We start from the raw sequence: 22,850 nt of genomic DNA, 5'->3' as shown, positions 1-22,850 counted from the left end.
TCATGTGGTTGAGCAGGACCTATGAGGTCAACTTGCCAACCTCTCCAGGAGGTGGACAGTGACCCTTCGCCTGAGCACTTTGCATGACAGGAAACTCAGTTCTTCAGTGGGACACTATTGGGGGTCAGGGGCAAAGTGGGGGACACATTAAGGTCTTTGGTGGCTATAGGCTTTTGCATGGGCTGTTCCCATGGCCAAGGCCTTTTGAGTGTCAAGGAGCCTACTAGTTCTAAAAGGTGAGGGTCAATGTAAGGATACAGCTTCCAGGGGCACCAAAGCCTGGCTAGTCCCTTGTCACTGGCTCTCTCGCTATGTATCTGCTTTATCCTCCTACTTCTCTCTGCACACCTTCTTCCTCTCCCTACCCACTGCCTCACACATGATCCCTGATGCCTGCCACCACTCCCACGCCTCCCTGCCCTCCAGGCTCAGCTCCCCACAGCTTACGGCCCACTCTCTCAATAGCTTAATTTAAATGCCTTTTAGTGTGTCATCTCATTGGTCTGTCGTGGTTCAGGTTTCCTCTTCTGGTCCAATCAGTTTTGCCAAGGTGGATCACATGGTTCAAAGACTACTACCTAGGAAGGCTGGTCTATCTTCAGGAAGGACTGTGGGTAGGGAAAGCATCTGAAACGCCTCTACTACACCACCACCTTTCCCTCGCTCCCACTCCACATTCACCCATGGTGCTTTCAGCAGATATTCAGCAAGTGACTTTGCACAAGGCACTGCCCCTCTACAGGCCTCAGCTTCTTCCTCAGTAACATGAGGGGAGCTATGTTTTCAACTAGCTTGGAGGCTCTCAACCCTAAGAGAACATTAAATCATCTAGGGAGTTTCTAACCGGCATTCTGATAACTGGCCCCCCTCCCCTCTCCCACCCCTTTCTGCTGAGATTCTGATTTCATTGGTTGCTTTAGGATCTGGGTGGCACACTCTGAAGATGCCCCAGTGAGTCTAATCTGCAGCCATCCTTAGATTATCACTAATATTCAATGGCTAACCTGTACTTGCTTCATGAAACGTGCTCAATAGATTCTCCTGGAAGGAATAAGTTCCCTGCGGCTGTAACAGTTGGCTCCGAGTTGGGAGGTAGGTTTTGGGGTACTGGGGAGCTCAGAAAGACCTTGGAAGGAGGGTGTACTGCCAGTTAGGAGGGATCTTTGGAGATGAGCCAAGCTGGGTTTCTTGGAATGGCTGGCTCCCGTGGGGCCCGGAAGTGGGATGAGATCTTGGGGGTCTGAAGTTGGCATGGAATCCTCCATGAACCTGGCAAGTCAGTCAGCCTGCCAGATTTTCACACGGAAACAGGAACCACATTTCTCCTTTCACTAGGTGGTTGGGAGGATTAAGGGAGACAAAGGACTGGAAAGCACCAGTGAATGTAAAGAATCGGCCTAATCAGGTAAATCCCAGGCATATCGCTACCTAATGTCTTCCCGAGGGGCAGTAGAGGGAGGGCCCTACATCGTCAGTCTGACAGTTGTCATGGAAAATAACCGCCATCCAGTCACAGTTCACATCCCTGGAACGTCAGTGAGTCATGGCTCAGCGTTTCCTAGCATGAAAGGAATGACAATAATGTACCCGTTATTCCTAGGAATAGTTAGTTACACGGAGTAACGCCGTGCACCTGACATGCTAACCTTTCAGGTACGTATGGTCTTCGCTTTTCTTACGAAGAGACAGGGCCAGACAGGCTACGTGACTTGCCAAGGTTTTTAGCTGTGAGAGGGCCGAGTCGGAATTTGAGGCAGCCCAAGCACAGGCGTACCCTACCTGCTCACTGGGGAGACGGGGCAGACACCCATGAACCATCTGGAGAACAAGCCAGCAGCCACTAACGGCAAGTCGCCTGCCAGGTAGAGAAGAAAAAAGCAGAACAAACCTTGAGGGGTGGGGTGGGGGCTGCTAAGAAGGTCTTTCTAGGACCGTGTAGCACCCGGTCACCCAGTCGAGGGGCACGAAGAAATGACTCCTCATGAACTAATGTCTTGGGGTTGAGAATTGGGGATGCTACTGTGAGGGCTCTTTCCATGGTAAGAATCAGGGACCACTTTAGCTCAAGGAAAGCAGAGTTTGTGGCTAGGATTCAGCAGGTTACCTCAAGGAAATCCAGAGGTGAGACCAGCATCTCCTTGCAGAGAGCGGCCTGGGGCCAGAAAGGTGTCTTCTCTGGTGTTTATTCTTCTACTAGCGTTCCCGTTGCAGGAAAAATCCTGCAATAGAGTTTCCTGCTGCACTCTACCCCACCCTGCCTGCTCTCCTCCCTTGTCCCCCGCCCCCGCGATCTCCACCAGCCCCCCTGCTTTTCTAACTTCTCCGCCAGCCCGCTCTCCTTCCTTCTCCCCCGGCCCCGCCTCCGCTCCTCCCTTCTCCTCCGGCCCCGCCCCTTCTCCCCGGCCCCGCCTGCTCAACTTCCTTCTCCCCCGGCCCCGCCTCCGCTCCTCCCTTCTCCTCCCCCCGGCTTGCTTGCTTCTCTGCAGCTTTGCTCCATTCTGCAGCTCTTGGCTTCTTTCTACACTGTCGCGATATGCAAATTAGCCGCCATCTTTGTTTGGATAATTTGCATATCCATCCTGATTGGTTGGTGGGCGTGGCTTGGCTGGTGGGCGTGGCTTGTGTGTAGCGAAGGTGCGGTCAATTTGCATATTTGTCTATTATTAGATTAGATTTCTCTCAGTCTGCGTCTTTCTGAGCCTCTGTTTCCCTCGGTCCCTCCCCCCCTCTCTCTGGCCTAATGCTGCTCACATTCACACACGCACACACCTACCTGCCCCATCACCCAGGATCGGACTTGCATCGCGGTCAGATGGCGCTCCCACCCTCTCCCAGCTGCTTCCCCTAATACAATCTTTTCTGGCTGAATCCGGCCATGGCATCTGCTTCTTGGAGAACCTGGACTAACACTGCAGTTCTATGTGTGTCGTTAAGGATCCCCAGGGCCAACCCTACGCGACCTCTCCTTCCACCTCCTGCTTCGAACACACACATAGAGGATGAGAGTGGAAGAAAATGAACAAAGAGAAACACTTTGCCCTTGTAATGCACCCAGCACAGAACCTGTCACAGGCAAGCGGTCAATAAAGTTGTGTTTGCTAGAGGTCAGCATGCCCAGCGGCTCTCGAGCCCAGAGCATCCCGGTGGTCTGCAGGACAATGCCTGTCCTGGAGGCGGTGGTGGCGGGGGGGGGGGGGGGCGCCTACTGTGGCTGACTCACTGCAGACAGCTTCGGGAGGATGCTGGGGTGGGGCGGAGGGACGCTGGACCTCTCTAGCATCACTTCTGGCTCAGGCCATGGACATCCCGAGTGGAGTCGCCTCCTCTCCTGCGCTGGGGGTGGGGAAATTCTGGAAGGCCTTAGCCTCCCTCCCGTGTTGGCTCACGTCAGGCAAAGGAGCCTGTGTGTCAGCAGGTGTTTTGCTCAGAAATTTGATCCTTGCAGCCTTAGTCTGGATTCCCAACCCACCCAGTCACCCTAATCCAGTTACCAGACTGTGTTTGCCAAGAGGTCTCCCCTTTGGTTGTAAGAACACCCAGGGGGTGGGGCCTAGCTGAAGCCACAGTGTGGCTGGGCAGAGTGGGCGAGGCTTTGGGCGGCCCGAGAACTCCAGCTGAAGGCAGAAATGCCTTCCACACAAGCCTGTGGTCCCCCTCTGCCTCCACTTTGGAGAACGACACAAGAGCTTCCATGGACACACGTGGGCAGGTACCTGTGTAACCGGCACACTTATTCCCCTCACAGTCAGCTCCCACCCCAAGTCAACACTGGTCTGAGAGGCTCAAGAGAGCTTGCAAGTAAAAACTTCATGAATTAAGTTCCCCTTGAAACCCAGACACTGTGTCTCCTTTCCAAGGTGGGCAGACCTCACTGCCCCCACCCACTCAGGCCCACAGCCAGTCTGGAAGAAGGTCAGTGCAGTGATGTTCTGGCCCATGGTTAGCATCTGGCTCTCTGGGGAGGAGAGAAGCCTAACTCGTGGTGGCTCACCATTGCTGTGGTGTAAATGCTGCCATCATGGCTGATGTTAAGCTACCAACATGATGTCACCGAATGTGAAGTTAGGGGGGAGAAACACAGTAGTGGCATTCCGTTGTGTAATATTTCCATCGTATGCTTAAAGTAGGTACAATGACCTCAAAAGCATGGGAAATAGTAACATATAGAGTAATTAGGAAATGATGAGTTTTGAGTATTTACCACCTTTGTGCTTCATGCAATTTAATTGTATGTTTATACAATTTAATTTTTAATGCAACCGGCTTGTACAATTTCTGAAACTTTAATCCTTGGCTCTCATGAGCTGGTCCAAACGGGCTCCAAACCACGGGTCAGAACCATCCTGCTGAAGTGAACTGCTGAGGGTGGGAACCCTGTGGGTGGAGAGACAGAGGTGAAGGCCTGATCGCCTCGTTGGTGATTGTTCTTCATGTTTCTTCCTCCTCTGTCACCAACATCAGGTGTTCTGGGCACCCTAAGAGACACTCCTCAAATACAGGCCATTTGCACTGAATAGGGTGTGACGTCAGCCCACACAGAGCAGCTCCGCAGGCCAGGGGTCAGGTGAAGGAAGGAACGAACGAGGAGGAAGTTTACCGTAACTGGAGGTAAACACGGGGAGGGATTGGCAGGGGATGCCAGAAACACAGAGGGACCCGAGTTCCGAGATTCCCAGCCAGGTATTCCCCGAACCTGGGTGTTTCTGGGTTTTGCTCCAGGCCTGTTGAATCAGAATTTCAGAGGCGGAGCCCAGGAATGCCCTGCTGATTAGCTGGGATCCGGCTATCGGTTCACCTCACTGGTCTTCCAGATGAGGAGTGGCTGGAACACGCCCCAAGTCGCCCAGAAAGCTCAAGTGGTGCCTGCGCCCTTGAGCAGGAGAGCCTCGCTCCGGCAAGTGAAACCCAGGGTCCTTATGACTTTGATTAAATTTAGCTTGAAATCCAAGCTCTAGAAAGCATCTCTCTCTATATAAATATGCAAATATGTATACCCCTCAGAGACCTAGCCTTTCCCCAGGATAATTAGCAATCCCCCAGGCCGCCGAAGACAGTAGCCTGGACCTGACTGATGGTCACAATGTCAGGACCATTGTGACCCTGTACCAGCCTGTACGATGAGCTACCATACAAGCCTGTGCTATCGAACAGAAAGAGCTTGTGCACCCGCAGGCTAAAGAGAACATCTTTTTAAATATGTTTTTATTGATTTTTAGATAAAGAGAGAGGGAGAGAGAAACATCAATGAGAGAGAGGAACACCAATCAGCTGCCTCCTGCACGCCCCTATTGGTGATCGAGCCTGCAACCCGAGCATGTGCCCTGCCTGGGAATCGAACCCAGGACCTCTTGGTCCATGGAATGACCCTCAATCCACTCAACCGCAGTGGCCGGGCTAAAGATAACATCTTGACCTAAGTTATGTTTCAGTTCTGAGCCCCAAGGTCGAATGACCCCCTGGCTACCTTCCCATGAGACCGGACCGAGAGACCCGAAGAGACCTCCGAACTGTCCTCCAGACCTGAAGCAAGGATCCAAACCCTCACCTAACCTCCGACCAGTCAGCTCCCAGCACCACCCGAGCCCCGACCCACGGTGTTGTGACTTTGCCCTACAGAACTGCAGCCTCCTCCCGCTCAGGGAGGTCGGGCTTCTGAGTGTTAGCGCCCCGTTCTCCTTGGCGGCGCCATTGCTAATGAAGTAGCCAGTGTTTCTCCACTGCAGGTCTCGTGTGCATTGCTGCTGCGGGTGCACCAGCTCTTTCCGTTTCATAGCGCAGGCTGGTATGGTAGCTCATAGCACAGGCTGGTACAGGCTCTGGGTTCTCGGTTAGCACCCAGGCTCCGCTTCTCACTGCGTGACTTTGGGCAAGTTACATGACCCCTCTGAGCCTCAGCTTCCCAATGGGGATCATGACCCTGACCTCAGTGTGGGAGGATTAAATGAGATCATGGGCATAGCGTGTCCTGGTCAGTGGCAGGCGTGGCTATGCAGGCACGTAGCTAGATGGCAGCACGCCCCAGGCACTGATTAAACAGCAGAGGATCGAGACCCCAGAGTCGAAGGGATTTTGACGTCTTGAAGGTGAAAAACTTGGATCTTGTGGAAGGAGTTAGAAGACCTGATGGCATTTGGTCTCAACTCTGTCTCTCCAGAGAGTTTTAGTGTCAGGGCAGCGAATGCTGTTTGCGCCCGTGTCCAGTCCCTCGGTCCTCTTCGGACGTCAGTGTGGCCACGTGGACAGTCCCACGCGTGCAGGCGTGCTGCCGGCTGCTGCTCGAGTGCCTCGGTGCCTCTCTGCTAGTCCACCTCAGAGCTTCCTCCAAAACCCGGCAGAAGGTCGCTGAGGTCGGGGCGAGCCCAGCCAGTGCTCCATTCTCTCTTGCCGCTTAACAAAACAGCACGGAATGGAGAGGCTTAGAAGGACAGCGAGCCTGGCTGCAGCGTGGGGGTGGCTGGGCCCGCTCACCGTGGCCTGGGCTGGGCCCGGCGGCCCGGATGGCGCCCTGGCTGCACGCCCTCTCTCCCGTGGCTCCTGCACCAGGCTGGTTTGCTTCTTCACAGCAAGGGCTTCCTACATGTGGCTGGCAGCTCCGAGAGCAGTAAAGCAGAAGCCGCCAGGCCTTCGTGACGCACGGCTGCGGGGAGCACAGAGGTCACTTGCACATTATTCTGTTGCCCCAGACAGTCCCAGGGCCGGCCACACACAGGGGAACAGACTCCATCGCTAGCTGAGGGACTGACAGGTCACTCTGTCGACCAGAATGTGGGATGGGAAATACTGTCGTCGTCATTGACGCCACGGTCTGTCACAGGCAGCCCGGGGGCGGGGGCCGGGGGGGGGGAGGAAGGAGGGGATTGTGCCCCTGGGGCGGTCCCTAACCAGTGAGGTGGGAACTGGTGGGTAAACGCAGGGTCCTGTCCCTCAGAGGGGCAGTCCTGGCCTGTAGCGGCAGGTTCTTTAGGGGACCGCCAGCAGGACTGGGCCCAGATGCACACAGTGGACTAGCTCAACCATGCCCCTTAACTGCCTGCTGCTCTTTGCCCGTCTTTCTCTCTCTCCCCCCTTCTGCTACTCCCTCCAAACACCCCCAGTTCTGGTCTCAGGCCTTCCTCTCCTGAGAAACCAACCACGACACCCAGTTTCTTTGTTTGAAAAAAGCCCCTTGCCCGACTGGCATGGCTCAGTGGTAGAGCGTCGACCCATGAACCAAGAGATCATGGTTCAATTCCTGGTCAGGGCACCTGCCTGGCTGGGTTGCGGGCTCGATCCCCAGTGTGGGGCGTGCAGGAGGCAGCTGATCAATGATTCTCTCTCATTGTTGATGCTTCTATCTCTCTCTCCCTCCCTTCATCTCTGAAATATTAATTATATATATATATATATATATATATATATATATATATATATGTATATATATATATATTTTTTAAAGAAAAAGAAAAAAGCCCCTTAACAGGGCTGTAAAATATTGCCCCTGGCTCCCTGGGCTGCGGAGTAATCTGGGAATGGATGTGAAAGGGCTTTGTAAGCTGGCCCCTGGGAGCTGAGGTGAGTGGCCACTTCGAGCACAGGTACCCGGAGGGAAGCATGGAGACTAGGGGCCACTGCAGGGGGCGGGGGGAATCCCCCCTCCCAGGGGACTGGGAGCCGCGGGGCTGGTGAGAGGTGAGGACAGAGCGGTGTGGGGAAACACGAAAGGGGTGTGTGAGAGGTACTTTCTGGAGTGTGGAGAAATAAGGTGTGCTGTGTGTGTCCCTGTCCTGCCCACCACATCCAGGTGACTTAGCGAAATCAGGTGACTCATCAAGCCACCGCAGCCTGCGACAAGGCCCCTTAAGATCATCCACCCGGCTTTGCTGGAACTTGCCCTCGTGGAACAAGCCCTGTGGATTGGGCCTCTGCCCCGGGGAGAGAGGGACTGAATTACCAACAAGAGCTCAGGCCTCAGGTTCATTCACCTCCTTTGGGTAAACACGGAACAGCTGAGCCTCCCTCCATGCCAGGCCCAGAGGTGGGGATCCAAAGGTGAGGCAGCCACATCCCTTTCTCTCTGGGCTCCCAGGAGGGCGGGGGGTGAGGCCTGGAGACAGGAGCAGGAAATGGCACAGAGCGGCAGGCTCCCTGTGGGAGGTGCTCTGGGCTGGGGGAGGGACATCGGCTCCGGAATTTGGAATGGAGGCAGGTAATTGTGGAACTCTTCCCGGAGGAGCTGATGCCCACCTTGAACCCCAACAGGTCTTAGGGCTCGGCCAGGAGACGGGAGGGCATATCCCTGGCAGAGGAAACTGCGTGGCCTTGGGGAGGCCTGGCTCACGTAAGAAACTTCACTGTGGCCAGAACGAGGTGGAGGAGGGCGGATGAGGCTGGAGAGAGAGGTGGGTCGGGAAGAGCAATGGCAGCCCCTGGGGAGTCTGCAGCAGGAGAGAAAGGGGTCGGGTTCGAGTTTAGGATACATGCCGCTGGTTGCAGCGATGGCCCGGTGGAAGGGAGCCCAGCTAACGGGGCTCATTCATTCATTCAGCAAACACCTGTGGCCCCCCGGCTAGATGCTAGGCCCTGTGTTGTGTGGGGATCCAGGTGAGGGGCCACAGTGGCCTGGATGGTGGCCGTGATGGAGAGAAGGGACAGGGAGTTGAGGAGGCACTCTCACTGTCACACAAACACATCCTGGCAATTCGCAAACTGGCATCCGGTTCCTGGACCAGTTGTGTATGAATTTGGAAACTGGGGATTGATTATTTCAGGGGTGGAGCGCTGATTGGCAGGGCTGAGCCCACACTTCAGGGGCCCACAGCGGCAAAGCTCTGCCTCCTCCTCCTGCCCCCTCACTGCCCCCGGCTCCGGGACGCTTCCCCCAGTCGGGCTGAGGATGGTCAGCACTGGCCCTCGCCAGTCACGGGGTGAAACCCAGACACCTCGGCGTCTCTTCATCAGTCCTGGCAGGGAGCGAGGTGACTCCTCCAGGACCACAGGGAAGGCGGAGGCCCAGCTGGGACACAGCTTGTGTGTCTGTTTCTGTGCTCTGTACCCCCTCAGCCTGCAGACTCAGGGTGCGAACGGTCTCCTCCATCAGACTGTGGTTTTCTGAGGGGGTCTGCCCCCTCAGATTAGGAATTTCTGGGAGGCAGCACGAGGAATGGTAATGCAAGTCAGGAAAGCCGTTTTGCTGCTGCTGAATAGTTTGAATTTGCAATAATCCTCTATAATAAAAGGCCAGGGACCATAAGCGTAAGACCGGAAGGACTGCTCTACCAGTCGCCATGAGGTTCATTGACCACCTCTTGGTCCCTCCCCCGCTCCTCCCCGCCCTGGCCCACAGGCTCTGATGGATCAGCGATGGTGAACGGGGAACCTGGGTGGGTGGCGGGAGGACCAGGCTGGCTGTCAGGCTGTTGGGATCCCCAGCTCATCCCCGGTTGCTCCGGGGCTCAGGCTGGCAGGAAAGCAGGCGCCGGTGACTTCACCTCCATGCACATGCGCCGGGCCGGCCGCTGATGGAACGCGCTGCCCACACGGGGCCACTCAGGCAGGTGCCACTGCCGCCACCACTGCTGCTGCTGGGGCTTGCAGCACCGACGGAAGCTGCGGGGTGCGCCAGCAACCTACCCGCCCCGGCAATTGAGGCGGCATTCGGCCTGGGGACTGGCGAACAGGCAGAAGATGGCCCTGATCGCAGGCTAGGCCTAGGGACCCTACCCGCACGATTTTGTGTGCTGGGCCTCTAGCAATAATAATAATACCTGTTGTGAGGATTAAAATACAAATAGAATAGATAAGATGGAAAGATCCTTGAGAAATATGGACAGGATATAAATACCAAGCACAAACCATGAAAAATGGCCAGGAGTGAGAGCACAGGGAACCAGACCAGAGCTCCACAAATGCAGGGGTTTTTGTCCATTTTACACCTTTGTTTCCCAAGTGCCCAGAACAGAGCCTGGTACATAGTAGGTGCTCAGTGAACATTAGTTGAAGAAATGAATGGGGTGATGACTGTGGAGAGCAGGGTGTCAGTTCACTACGAGGGCAGGGAGGCTGCTGGGATGAAGCAAGGAGGGCCAGGGGCCAGGAGGCTGCCGGGAGCTGGCCCGCTGGAGTGGGGGTGTCTGCCTCAGAGCCCCATGGACCTCTGGGGTTGAACAATGTACCCCATGGGCCTGCAGGTCTCTTACCCTGATCCCACTGACCTGGGTTATGAATCTGGAGGCAGTAGAGGGAGTCCCCCGCCAGGGTCCTCTCCCTTGACTCCCAAACCACCTTCCATCCCTGACAGCTCTGCGACATGACCATGACCCCTGCAGGGCACCCTCCTATGCTCTTGACCCCTCAGGAACTTGGGGTGCCTCCCAGGCCACACCCTGTGCTCCAGTTGCTGTCACTCCCTATTTTCAGACCTTTTGCTCGGAAAGCTCTCATCTAATCTTAGCCACAGTGGCAAGACCACACCTCCACCCCAGCCCCCCGTTTGTGCCTTATCACCTGTGAGCACAATTCTGTGAAGCTGTGCCCCAGTAGTCACTTCCTTAACTTGCGACCGGGGCTGAGAAACCTGAGCCACAGGGAAGTACAGACAGAGCTGTGTTTGTCAAAGGACTTGGTGAAATGGTCAAGTGCAAAAGAAAGGTAGTGCTTAGTGCAGTAGAGATACAAAGAACTGTGTGTCTGTGTGTGTGTGTGTGTGTGTGTGTGTGTGAGAGAGAGAGAGAGAGAGAGAGAGAGAGAGGGGAGGGGAATTTGGGCAGAGGGAAGGATGGTATCAAGTAGTTAAGAAGTGGTTGGTATTTTAAACAATGATCCTTTGAAAACACATCTACAACCTCATGAAAAATGTGGTTCACTCCTGAAATCACGAAACTTTTCATTTTTTCCAACAGACTCAAAATTGTAGCTGTGCCGTAGTGTTGGGAAGAAGGCCCCGGAATTGTCATGGACGGTGCCGACCTCAGTGACCCGAGCCGGCTGCGTGGGTTTGAACCCAGGCTCCCCACCTGTCCGGATCTTGCACAGGCACCTCGGGGCCTGCTCCCTCGCCTGTAAAATGGGGATGCGACACCCACCTCTCGAGCTGTTGCAAGATCAAACGAGTTCACGCACATGCGACCGAGTCAGAGCCTGTAGAACACTGCTGAGCAGACTGTCTCATCACCCCCGGCTCCCTGTTCCTGGCTCCCGTCCTGTTCTTGGAGCCCTTCCCTGTCCCCACTCAGACCTGCCAGCTGTCACCTCCTCCAAGAGTGTGCTCTGCCCACCTCATCTCAGGTAGCCTGTCCTTCCCCACTGCCTACCTTTCACCTTTTCTCCCTCCAGACCACCCCAAGTCTCCTCGTGATCCTGCGGCTGTCCTCAGCCCTTCCCCATCTTCCCAGACTGCCCCCACCACCTTGCCCCCCACACCCGATACCCCTCCCCCACCACAGCACAAACCAGGCTGGAACGTCCATCTCATGTTTTATTGTAAAAATGTTAAAATAAATTACATCTGACATCATTGCCGGTATGTACATACAGTGTGTGTGATTCCAGGTCAGCCAGTGACACCCCAGCAAGGTGGGGTGAGGAAACGAAGACATATTAAAACATTTCACAGAAAAACAGGGCGCTCCTTCTCACCCCGCTGCCCAGCCAGCACATCCCTCAGCTACAGGATGAGAGGGGGTGTGGACACACATGTCCATCGCTGTCTTCACATGTTGGGTTCTGGCCCTGTGTGGTCCCACAGTATTGGAGAAGGGGCTGAGAGGCAGAGAGGGTGTTGGGGTCAAGGGTGATCACTCACCGCCTGCCAGGCATCCATCGGCTGTGACGGGTGCCCTCCCCAACTCTGCTCACCTGCTGACCAGTGCCCTCTCCCCCACTCTGTGTGAAGACTCATGACCTTGGCTGAGGTCACCAAGCAAGGCCCAAGTGAGTTAGGGGCTTGGAGGGCGGACACTGAGCATCCCAGTCCTTGGGACCCTGCTCTTTCTCCTTCTCTCTCCTTCGGCTCTAATGCCTACGACAGATGCCAGGTATATAAAAACAGCAGTTTATTTAAAAAATAGCAAACCATGCAGGGCAGTGGGCCGGCGCCAGAGTGTCCATCAAGGAGAACCTAGGAACCCTGCCAGCCCACCAGAAACAGTCTGCGTGGTTTCACATTATCTTTAGCTCCCCCATCACATCCTTCACACACACACACATGCACGCACGCACACGCACACACACACGCACACACGCACACACACACACACACACACGCACGCGCACGCATGCTGGAGGGAGGAGCTTGATTCACATATTTGGCCGTTCCCACTGGTGAGCCAAGAGCAACCTGGGGAGCAGCGAGGTCCTTGTTCTGGGCACAGGGAGACGGGAGGGGGGCAGAGCTGAGCTGGCTCCTGCAGCTCCCTGGTCACCAGCTCCAGGAGCCCAGCCGCAGTGCAGTGGCCGTGGCCTGCCCCTTCCCTTCCTCCCACCACTTCCTGGAGGCAGAAAGCCCGCATCTACCGTCTAAGACAGGGACTGGTCTCCGAGCTGGGCACAGTCCCCAGTGAATCATCAAGATCTAGGACCTCAGCCTGCATGGAACTGGCTCCCACATCAGGAGTGTTGATCTCTTCGCTCCCTCCCTGAGGCAGTCTCTGCCCCACAGTTTGCAGAGGGGCCAGACAGGCAGACAGGGGGAGGGGGGGGGGCCCTAAATTCTTGCCCCAGGCAGGGCCCTGCTCCTGCAGAGGCCTGAGGTGCCCAGCCCCACCCCTCAGCTATACCTCCTGCAAAGGCAGGGCCCACCCTCTCTCCGAAATGCCAGGTCAGGGCTGAGCACACAGAAGCTCATTAATACTGGTAAGCTCAAGTGGCCTCGGCCCGCCCTAGGAGAACCGTGTGACATTCTCAACCGCATGATGGGTGAAGACCCACGCAGAGCAGGCCTTCTGGGGGTCAGTCCTGCCAGCCCACACGTGCCTGTGAACCATCGAGTAAACCAGGTGCGCTCAGGACAGACGCCTCCCACCGCCGGGGTGCCGCTCAGCCGAACGGAGGCCCTGTCCTGGGCGCCACGCTTGGCAGGCAGCAGCTAGCTGGAGGGGAAGGAAGGCGAGAAAGGCCCCTGGCCCCCCACTCCCAGTTCCAGGGGTCCCAGGCACAGCAGGAAGGCCCAGGATGAAGGTAACGGAAGCCATCGAAGGTGGAGTGGGGGGCCGGCCCCCCCTCACGTGCCCCTGGGGCAGTCGACCTTGTTGTACTCGTTCATAAGCTGTTCGTAAGGCACGGAGAACTCCGACTCGGTGCTGGTGAAGGTGGACTCGTCCGAGGAGGGGAACTCACCCAAGGTCAGGGGCGCCTGGGCCTCCGCCTCTTCCTGGGGCCTCTCCTCGCTGGCCAGGTTGTCCTCCAGCGAGGACTTGGACGTCTCCTCTTCCAAGAGGCTGGTCTCCTCGTTCGCAAAGGTGATGTTGGGGTTCTGGAAGATGAGCGGGTGGTAGTCCTGGGCGTCCCACGGCTCGCCCTCCTCGCTGATGCGGTCCAGCTGGTTAATGAACACCTCGGAGGTGGGGGAGCCGCCTTCGGGGGGCCCGGCCCCAGCCTCCTCACTGGGGGCCCGCGACACATGACCTTTGCTCCTTAGCGTCTGAGACACCTCTTCCAAGCTGGGCACCCGGTTCTTGGAGTAGAACACCAGGGGGGCCAGGGAGGCGGGGACGCCTGGCAGCCCATCCCCCTGAGGCCCTGGGCCTGGTCCCAGTCCTGGTCCCGGTCCTGGTCCAGGTCCAGGTCCAGGTCCGGTTCCGGGCCCCGTCCCCGGGCCCCTCTCCCCACCCCCGCTCGTCTTCATCGCCTTCTTCCCAATCTGCTTGATGAGGTCGTTGTAGGTCTCCTCCTTTTTGGACAGGAAGCTGAAGATGTTGACGTCCTTGGAGGCGGTGCCCCCCGCCATCTGCAGGGCCTTTTTGGAGTGCGGGGAGCTCTCGAAGGACTCCTTCCGCCGCCGCCGCCGCTTCTTAATGGCCTTGTGGACCTCCACAAACATGCTCACCTTCCAGTTGACGAAGAGCGACAGCCAGGCCAGCCCCAGGTAGATCCAGAGCTCCACGAAGTAGCGGTACAGGGCGTGGTAGTTGGCGCTGGGGTTCACACCTGAGGACAGAGCAGGGAGCCCGGAGGGTCAGGAGCGGGTCCGCGGGGCCCGGGGACCCTCCACGGCCCCAGCCTCTGAGGACACCAGAGAAAGGAAGGAGGCCCGTGCTAGACGCTGGCCTGCCCCAGGCACTCATGGGCTTTTCTCAGCCCCCCACGTGCCTGAGCCTCAGTGTCCCCCACTGCCGGCCGTCAGGAGAGTGGTTCGCTGGGCAAGGGCGGCTCGAGGGAGAGGGACCGGGGGAGGCTGGTGCTGGAGCCAGCACAGGGCGGGGGCAGTCCAGAATGTTTGCCTTTGTTAGTCACCCGTACACCTACCTGTTTTGCGTGCTTTTTTGGTGTATTTGTTACAGTTCAGCTAAAACCAGGGTGGGAATTAAGTGAGGCAGCTCTGACTAGTTTAATGGAAATGAGGCTGATGGTTGGGCCGAGGGCTAACCATCTGCGCCTGCGCCGGGCCCCAGGGGCTGCGTGTGGCAGGACTGCGCCTTTGTCTAAATTTATCTCCCGAAAAAGCAGGCCCAGCTCTGCGGAGTGTCCAGGCCTCTCTTTCCTGCTCCTCCCCCACTCAGCCACCCCCTGCCAGCATTCCGAGTCTCCACTTACAATGGGGCAGAAGGGTGGTGACCTGCCCCTGCCCCTGCCCCTGCCCCTGGAGCAGAGGCTGAGGTCAACTGGGCAGGGCAGCAGGCATTGGGGGAACAAACATGGTGTCAAGAAGATTAAGAACCAGGATGCTGTGCAGGCCGCAGGCACAAGTACTAGAGTGACCGAGCGGCCAGACAAAGGGGCCAAAGAACCTTATCTCCCGCCCCGATTAGGTAGGAAGGGGCGGGAGGAGTGCCCGGCCCCGGCAGCTCGGGAGAAAGCCTCTCTTGTGTTTAAGCTGCCTGTGGCGAGAGCAAGTTTCGGGCCTCTGAGCCAAGCCCCTGGGACCGCTCCCTCAGCTCCTATGACAGCGGAGGGGCCCTGGGCAACAGGCACAGACCCTGCTGGTGGAAGGCCCACCCCTACCTCGTGCCCCTAAGCTCGGGGGATGGACACGCACATGCCTTTCCCAGCGCCCAACCTGCTAGGAAGAGATCAGACGCGTTTAGCGGAGCGCGGAGAGGAGGGAGCCTCGTCCCAGGAAAGGGGAGCGGGCGTCTCCTGCGATGACTCTCAGCCTTGCTTGCCTCTTGCCACTGGCAGGTAGGGCTGGACCCCACTGGGTGGAGGAAGTGGCCCGGACACAAAAGCCCACCGGGGCTACCATGAAGGTCAGCTGAATGGAAACTGGAGAAGCAGAGAGAGAAGCAGAGAGGGAGGGAGGGAGGGGAGGCAGAGGCAGGGGGTGGGTGGGGCAGGACTCACCAGCCACGAAGTCGCCGAAGCCGATGGTGGAGATGGTGATGAAGGAGTAGTAGAGGCCCTGGATGTAGTTCCACTCCTCGGTCACCATGAACACGAAGGGCGGGATCACCAGGTGGACCAGCACTCCCCACACAATGAAGATGGCCGTGCACGTGATCTGCGCCTTCCGCTGGGGGGGGGGGGGGGGCCGCAGGGAGACCAAGTCAGACAACGATGGCGACGAGGGGGTCCCAGCAGGGACACCCAGAGGGCCGGGGAGGCGGCCACAGGGGAGGCCAGTGGGGCAGCACACCTGGGAGGAGGCTCACCGGCCGGGGAAGGAGGGGAGGGGCAATGTTCCAGCCGGACCCAGGAGGGCAGGGGCTCCGAAACTCCCCCTTGCCATCTAACGCCTCTGTCCAATTCTTGGATCCTTGCCACCCTCCCATCTCCTGCCAGGGTCCCCCCACTCTCTGCCCAGCACCGGGGGTTGGGGACATACCAGGCTCATTCCTCTCTTGGTGAGGAACTGGCCCAGCCGCTTCGCGCGTCCCCCGAAGAACTTGCCCAGGGCATTGATCCACGTCAGGCACAGCGGCACCCCAAAGAGACCATAGAAGACACAGAAGAGACGCCCCGCGGGGGTCTTGGGCGCCACGTTGCCATAACCTGAGGAAAAAGAGAAGTGAAGCTAAGAACAGAGCCATCACAGACAGGGGTAATGGGCCCAGGCTCGGAGTGGCCCTGCCTCCATCTCCCCGTCTCCCTCTCTCTTCCCCCTGCCCCCCCCCCCTTCTCTCACTCTCACACACACATCCTGAGGGAGACTTGTTCTCTAAGATCACTTGCTCTGGATCTAATATCAATACTTGGGAAATGGCATTTCCCTTGATCACACTACGACCACGACCACGTACAGCACTGCGAGGGCGTGGGCTGTGCCTCTGCCATCAGACCGGGGGCTCCCTGAAGGCAGACGGAGCCTCCACCACCAGCGAGCCTTCTCCTGGTCTGAATGACAGTCATGTGCAAACCAGAAAAAGACACCCTCTCTCGGTAGCGACCCCAGAGGCACTGCGGCAATTGGTCTCCAAAGACAGACATTCTTCATTCCTGCCCTTTTACGCAACCTGCTGCTCGCGTCGAGGTGGCGTCTAACCCCCTCCCTCTGAATCTGGGCTTCGGCGACCTGCTTGACCAGGGACATCGGTAGGTCTAAGAAGCCTGCCGCTTCTCCTCTTGATCCCTTGAAATGCTCGCGTTGGTATGTTCCTTCCTGGAACCCACACGGAGATGACCACACCATCGTGCCTTCATCCCCAGCGGAGCCCTCCCAGCAACAGCCAGCAACCTCTATCGAACAGTGACGGGAGAGATGGCGAATGTCCGCTGGCAGGTCTGCAGACAACTCCGGCGCCAGCCACTGCCTGCGAGGCCTCAAGTAAGAGCCGGCTGGTGGAAACCAGTCGGCCCACAAAATGGCAGAAGATAAGATGCTCTGTGTTTAATTACTAACTTCTGAGTGGCCACCGGCTCCTAACCAGAATAGACTCCGGCTTGGCGAGCGAGCACTGGCTGGGCGTGCACAGCGGGGCGACCTGCTCGGCCACCTGCATGGCTGAGGCCATCTGTGTCTTTCTGCTCCAAGAGCCCAGGTCAGGACACCGCACACAGTCTCCCGGATATGGCCAGTCACCCAGGACTCACTAACCCCCCAGGACAAGTGTCAAAAGGCCAGGCTGCGAACGGCCCGACTTGACCTTGACCAGAACCGTGTTCCTGTGAGGCTCTGTGGAGCTGGGCACCACACCGAGGGTCCCAGAACACTTACCGATGGTAGTGATGACAGTGGCTGCAAAAATCATTGCATTGGGCCAGTTCCAGTTGTTGAAGGTCTGGTTCCCTGTGATGGCCACGCCCTCACCTGCAGCATCAGATACGACCTAAAGAGAGAGACAACGGAGGTCAAAGGAGGCCAGACGAACAAACGCCTTTCAAGAGGCAGCACTCTATTCAATTCCTCATAAGCATTCATTCATCATCACAATAACAAGTGGCATTACTGTCTCCATTTTATGGATGATGAGACATTGTATAGAGGATCAGAGAGATTAAGTGGGTCACACGGCTGTCAAGCACAGTTGCTCCTCGACTTACGATGGGGTTACGTCCCAATAAAGGCCTGATGATGCATTTAATGCACCTAACCTACCAAACATCACACCTTAGCCTAGACCACCGTAAACATGCTCAGAACACAGAATCCGGAAAACACCGGCAACACGGCGCAGTGTGGAGAGTTGGTTGTTGATTCGCGGGGCTGACTAGGAGCCCGGGCTCGCTGCCGCTGCCCAGCACCACGAGGGCATTCTACCAAATATCACTGGCCCGGAAAAAGCTCAAAATTCAAAATTCGAAGTACAGTTTCTACGGTGAATGCATATCACTTTCACACCATCATCAAGTCAAAAAAACCGTTAAGTCCAGCCCCCGTCAGTAGGGGACCATCTGTATGAACCTAGGCAGTCTGGCTCCCAAGTCCATCCTCTCACTGAGCCAGCGATGCTCAAACTCACACGCACCAGAGTCACCCGCACAGCTCGTCCAATCTGGGCGGCTGGGCCCCACTGGAGTCTCTGATCCAGTCGGTCTGGGAAGGGGTCCAAAATGTGCATTTCTGACAAGTTCCCAGGTGGTGCTGACGCTGCTGGTCCAGGGATCACACTTTGAGAGACCGTCCCGCCTCTTACAGAGGACACAGAGGACCTTCCGCCACCCAGCTCTCCACAGAGATGTTCCACTGCAGGGCTGGCCTGGGAGGGCCCTTATACACCCGTCAACCCACTGTCAGGGCACTTGCGAAGGCCAAACGCCAGGTCCTCCTGGATCTGTCCTCCAAGGCCTCCTGCTCCCTGTGCCCGGGACCCTAACCTCTCCCCCCACCCCCCTTCTCTGGACTCCTTCATCTCAGCCCTGGGCAGAGCAACTCCAGTGTCTGGGACAGGACAGATCAGCGGGTGTATACACGTCAGGGTGACTCAGAATCGTGCTGGAAGTCCCCACCGAGCTCCCAGAAACTGGGCAGTCGGGGAAAGGCCACCTGGGGAAGTTCAGAGAGCGGCCCAGAAGAGGGCTTATCTGTTCTAGGAAAACCGATAGCTGCCAAACCTGTTTCCACTGGACCAGACCTGCCTCTAGCCCAGCCCAGCCCAGTGGTCACCAACCAGTGGTCCGTGAGGTCCGAAAAGTTGGCGACCGCTGCTCTAGCCCATCCTTCAGTTCTGCCTCCACTCACCCAACCTACCAATGGCAGGGGCTGGACCCCAGAAGGGGTTCCCAGGGCCAGGACCTGCTCCAAATCTGGGTCAGTTCTGCCCCCTAGGAGGGCCCCAGGATACCCCATCCAGTCCAGATACCGGGAACTCAGCCATATTCCCTATAAAAATAAAGCCTAGGATGAGGGAAGACAGAACGAGGGGTGGAAGCAGGAGAGAGACAGGGAAACCATAGCTTGAAACCACCTGCAGCGTGTGACGTCTGGGGGGAGAGGGAGTGGGCAGGTTGTTCTGAAGGAGGTGCAGTCTGCAGCAGCAGCAGCCCGTATAAACGGACCTGCAGACGCGGTAAAGAATTTTCCATGACGACAGGCTCATCTGACAGGCCATACACCACACACTCGCTGCCCTGGCCCTCCCGGCGGCTCCAGCGCACCTCTCCCCAGGCCGCCAAGTGCAGAGGCTGCCCTCAGCCCTGTCCTCAGAGAGCTGGCCAGGCCACGTGCAGGTGAAGGCACCGGGACATTGTGATACGAACAGGCCAACGCGAGAGCGAAAACAAACATGAAGGCTCATCCAAAAGGGTTCCTGGAAATGAGACTGTGTCCTAATGTTAAGCAGATGGCAGAGAAAGCAGAACCACTCAGCCCTCCGTCTTAGAGCGGGGAGGGTGGAGCACACCCAACTGCCAGGGACGCGAAGAGCAGACAAGGACACCTTTAGGCGGGAACTGTACCACTGACCAGACAGCGCGTGCCTGCAGCGCCACGGCTGCTCATCCCCGCGGAATCTCGGGGACGGAAGCGATTTCAGGAGACCAGCTGAGACCAGCCACCTCTGTTCTCACACACGCAAGAAGGATGGGTTCTGGAAGCGCCAACCCGAACGCCTGCAGACGTCTCGGCAGCAGAACGCTCAGCATCCAGAGAGGAAGGGGTGGCACTGGGCGCCGGCACAGGGTCACCAAGAACCAGCCATGCTCGGCCAAGTGCATCTCCTTCCCCAAAGGGCTGCGGGGCCTTGAAGGCGGGTGGAATGCAGGGAAACTAGATTTAGCGAGGCAGCCGAACACGGGGGCTTAAAACATTCATGCGGACAAGACAGAGAAATGCAGGGTAGAGCTGGGATTAATTTGGGCCCATTGAAAGACGGGTAAACAACCTCAAGAAGTATTGATCATTATCAACCTGGCCGCAGGCCTGGCCTCATCAATCTTTTCACGAACAGCACGCTAAAGACAGAGATGCTGCTCACCAGTCGAATCGTCAAAGGATGCAAAACTGGGGACAAGGCCGGGCTGGAAAAGATGCTAACACTCCACAATGGTAGCTTGGGACTCAACATCATCCGCACTGGAAAACCGGGCCAAAACGATTAAGACATGACTGTCTTTTAAATTTTTCGTATCTTACACTTTGGGTTAGGAAAGACGAGTGTAGGACTGAAGGGAGAAGTCCGTGGGTTTCAGCTGAGCACAAACCAGCCAACGTGAGGGTGGCCGCCAGAAAGAAGAGCCAGTCATCTCAGGCCGTGGGCACATTGCCTGCTCAGGGCTGGGAGGAAACAGGCCACTGTTCGCGCAGGGCCAGGCCACACAGGGGCACTCTGTTCCGCTCTGGATGTGTTCACGATATGTTAACCAACACGTGAGCCAACGAGCCAAGGTCCCAGAGGGAACAGGGTGGCTTTTCAGCCATCTCAGCATGGACTGCTCTTGGCAGCTGTCCATTTCTGATAATGGAAAGTGTTTAGACCAACGGTGAGCACGGCACACCAGGGATGGTGAAGGCGTGGCAGGAACAAGGGTTCTCAACGGGGGGTGGCACACTCTGCAGGCGTGTAGAAATGCTGCCTGGTTGTGGGGAACATTGTGTCAGGCACGAGTGGTGGCGGTGGTGGGGCTGCTGCTGGCACTGAGCAGGGACCAGAGAGGACACCCCCCGCTATACCCCCCACCCCATGCCGACACAGCCCACTGAGAAACAATGGCTTGCCAAAGGTGATCTGTGACTCAAGAATAGTAAATGCTAAGGAGACATCCACCGTAAAAGCTGGCAAAACAAGTAACCAAAGAGGGCATTGTGGTTGGAAGCTTTGAGGCGGAAAAGCGGGCTTCCTGCCTTCACCCTGTGGGAGGGGAGGGTGCCCTCCGGGGCACAGCCGCAGCCCCTGGCCTGGGTTATCAGGGAGCCACAGCCACGTGACCTCTATTACCGCTCGTGGTCACCCAGAGAGGGGCAGGCAGGGGCCATTCTAAGGGCCTCACTCCCGCCACCCCCCCCACCCCCCCGGCCAGGGCTGAAAGCACCACTGACCCTCAGAATAATCCAGTGGCAGTACTCATGCCTCCTGGATGAGGTGGGGAAACTGAGGCTGAGAGGTTAAGTGGCAGAAACGGGGTAGGTTCTAGACACGGTTGCTAATCGGCACATTTCCTGCCTCCCTCCCTTCACTACTGTCTGCCCCGGGCACCCCAATGCCCCTGGTGGTGCCTCCTCTCTGCCCACGAGTCCCTAGCAGTTGGCCTGAGAATCAGCTGGGCTCCATCTCAGTGCTGGGGGGAAGCAGAAAGCTAGTGCTGCTGTGTGACACCCCTCGCCAGGGCTTATGTATATCTAACCCAACAGGCATGGCTTGACGGGCGAGGAAAGCGAGGCTCGGGGATCAGAGGTCCCAGTGTGAACTCGGGGTGTCTGCTCCCTGCGGCTGTGTTTGGGATGCCGCCGTGCTGGTTATGGACAGGGTCACACAGGCTGAGGAAGAGGGCTCCCAGAACAGAGGGGCTGACCCAGGCTGAGGTCATCCGTGGGTTAGGGGAGGGGTGTGGGCAGCCAGGCCAACATCCAATTAAACTCCGTGTCCTATGCCCCGGGGTTAGGGAAACAGCCCTCGCGGGAGGAGGTGGCCCCTGCTCACTCGCAGTATTCTTTAACTTGGCTCCCAAATTCACACAAGACAATGTTTTCATTTTCCACAGAACCCTGGAGAGAGGCGAGGGAGACCCCGCACACTGCCCGGGCCCAGCTCTTGTTTGGGGACGGAGCCGAGCTCCCTGCTGCCTCTGTCGCCCTCATAATGCGCAGCTGTGATTTATTGAGGGCTGACTATGCAGCAGTGTCATGCTACGCACTCCACGAGCCTTTAGCTCGTTTAACGAGGACAGAATCCTGCTGGGAAGAGACCATCATTTTTTCCATTTTACAATGGAGGATCCGAGGCTGAGAGGCTAAGTAAGTAGCCTAAGGTCCAGATGCTCAAAGCGACGAAGTCAGGGGAGAACCCTGCCTGTCGGGGTCCAAGCGGCTGTCACCCTACCATTTCCCACACCGGCCCCCTTCCTGTGGCCACTGTGGCCGGGGCACACTTCCACCCCTTCGCACCAGCTGAGAAAACAGCCCTAAACCAGTCCATCCACTCCTGCGGGCCCAGCTCTGCCAGCCAGCCCTCCGGGAGCCCAGCTTCATGCCTCTGCCTTGGGCTTCAGGCAGCCAGCTCCCTCCCCCCGCCCGCCCGGGCTCTCCTGTCCACGAAATCTGGGTTCCCGGGCAGCTGCTCAGCCCCAGGGACCCGGGGTTTCCCGTGCAGAACCAACGCTCCTCTTCCTGGAGATTCATCCTGACGAGTGGGCAGTTCCGGGGAAGGCACATCCAGGTGTTGAGAAACGATACCCACCTTCAGACAGGGCAGCCGGCGCTGAGGTCGGGCCTTCCTGCCTGTCATCGGGCAGGGCGGGGGAACCTGAAGCAAGGGCGGCAGCCTGCCTGGGGGCAGCGGCTCTCTGACACCCACAGGGCTACTCCCACCCGCCTCCAGCTCCCGGGCAGACATCGGACAGCAGGCATTACGTCACGTAGGGATCAGAGCTCCTTCCTGCTCTGCAGGCAGCCTTTCGGATCCCCCTGGATGCTAGCTTCCCCCGGCCTACCCCAGCCAACCTTCCTTCGCCATCCGGGTTGAGTCATCCTTAATTCATTCCGTCCAAGCTCACTTGGTCCCTCTGGCTCCAAGGTGCGATGGCGCTAACTGCCACCTGCATGGTGCTTGGCGGTCCAACAAAAAGAACCTTCATGGTTCCTCTCACTTAGCCCTCTCAGCCAGCTTGTGAGGTGGGTGGGCATGCCT

General features: G+C 57.4%; 1 protein-coding gene and 1 long non-coding RNA gene across 3 annotated transcripts in view; one reads left to right on the top strand and one right to left on the bottom strand.

The window, feature by feature from the left end:
- The first annotated feature begins 965 nt into the window (after positions 1–965).
- Positions 966–9,164, top strand: LOC307105510. Of its 2 annotated transcripts, none has more exons than XR_013814027.1 (3): positions 966–1,092; positions 7,436–7,551; positions 7,781–9,164. It is a non-coding gene; the product is annotated as an uncharacterized lncRNA (long non-coding RNA). The 2 variants fall into 2 exon arrangements; XR_013814028.1 differs by lacking the exon at positions 966–1,092 and adding an exon at positions 1,616–1,653.
- Positions 9,165–11,439: 2,275 nt separating this feature from the next.
- Positions 11,440–22,850, bottom strand: part of KCNK5 (potassium two pore domain channel subfamily K member 5) — a 35,810-nt gene continuing 24,399 nt past the window's right edge. The window contains exons 2-5 of the mRNA XM_079781339.1: positions 17,285–17,396; positions 15,956–16,122; positions 15,475–15,643; positions 11,440–14,121 (exon numbers count right to left, since the gene is read on the bottom strand). Of these exons, the coding sequence (XP_079637465.1) occupies positions 13,196–14,121; positions 15,475–15,643; positions 15,956–16,122; positions 17,285–17,396 (1,374 nt within the window). The 3' untranslated portion in view covers positions 11,440–13,195. The remainder of the gene's footprint in view (positions 14,122–15,474; positions 15,644–15,955; positions 16,123–17,284; positions 17,397–22,850) is intronic.

The sequence above is a fragment of the Cnephaeus nilssonii genome, assembly GCF_951640355.1.
Source record: "Cnephaeus nilssonii genome assembly, chromosome: 9".
In the NCBI taxonomy this organism is placed as follows: Eukaryota; Metazoa; Chordata; class Mammalia; order Chiroptera; family Vespertilionidae; genus Cnephaeus; species Cnephaeus nilssonii.
Note: the sequence above shows the minus strand (reverse complement) of the source record. Positions and strands in the feature narration are given on the sequence as shown.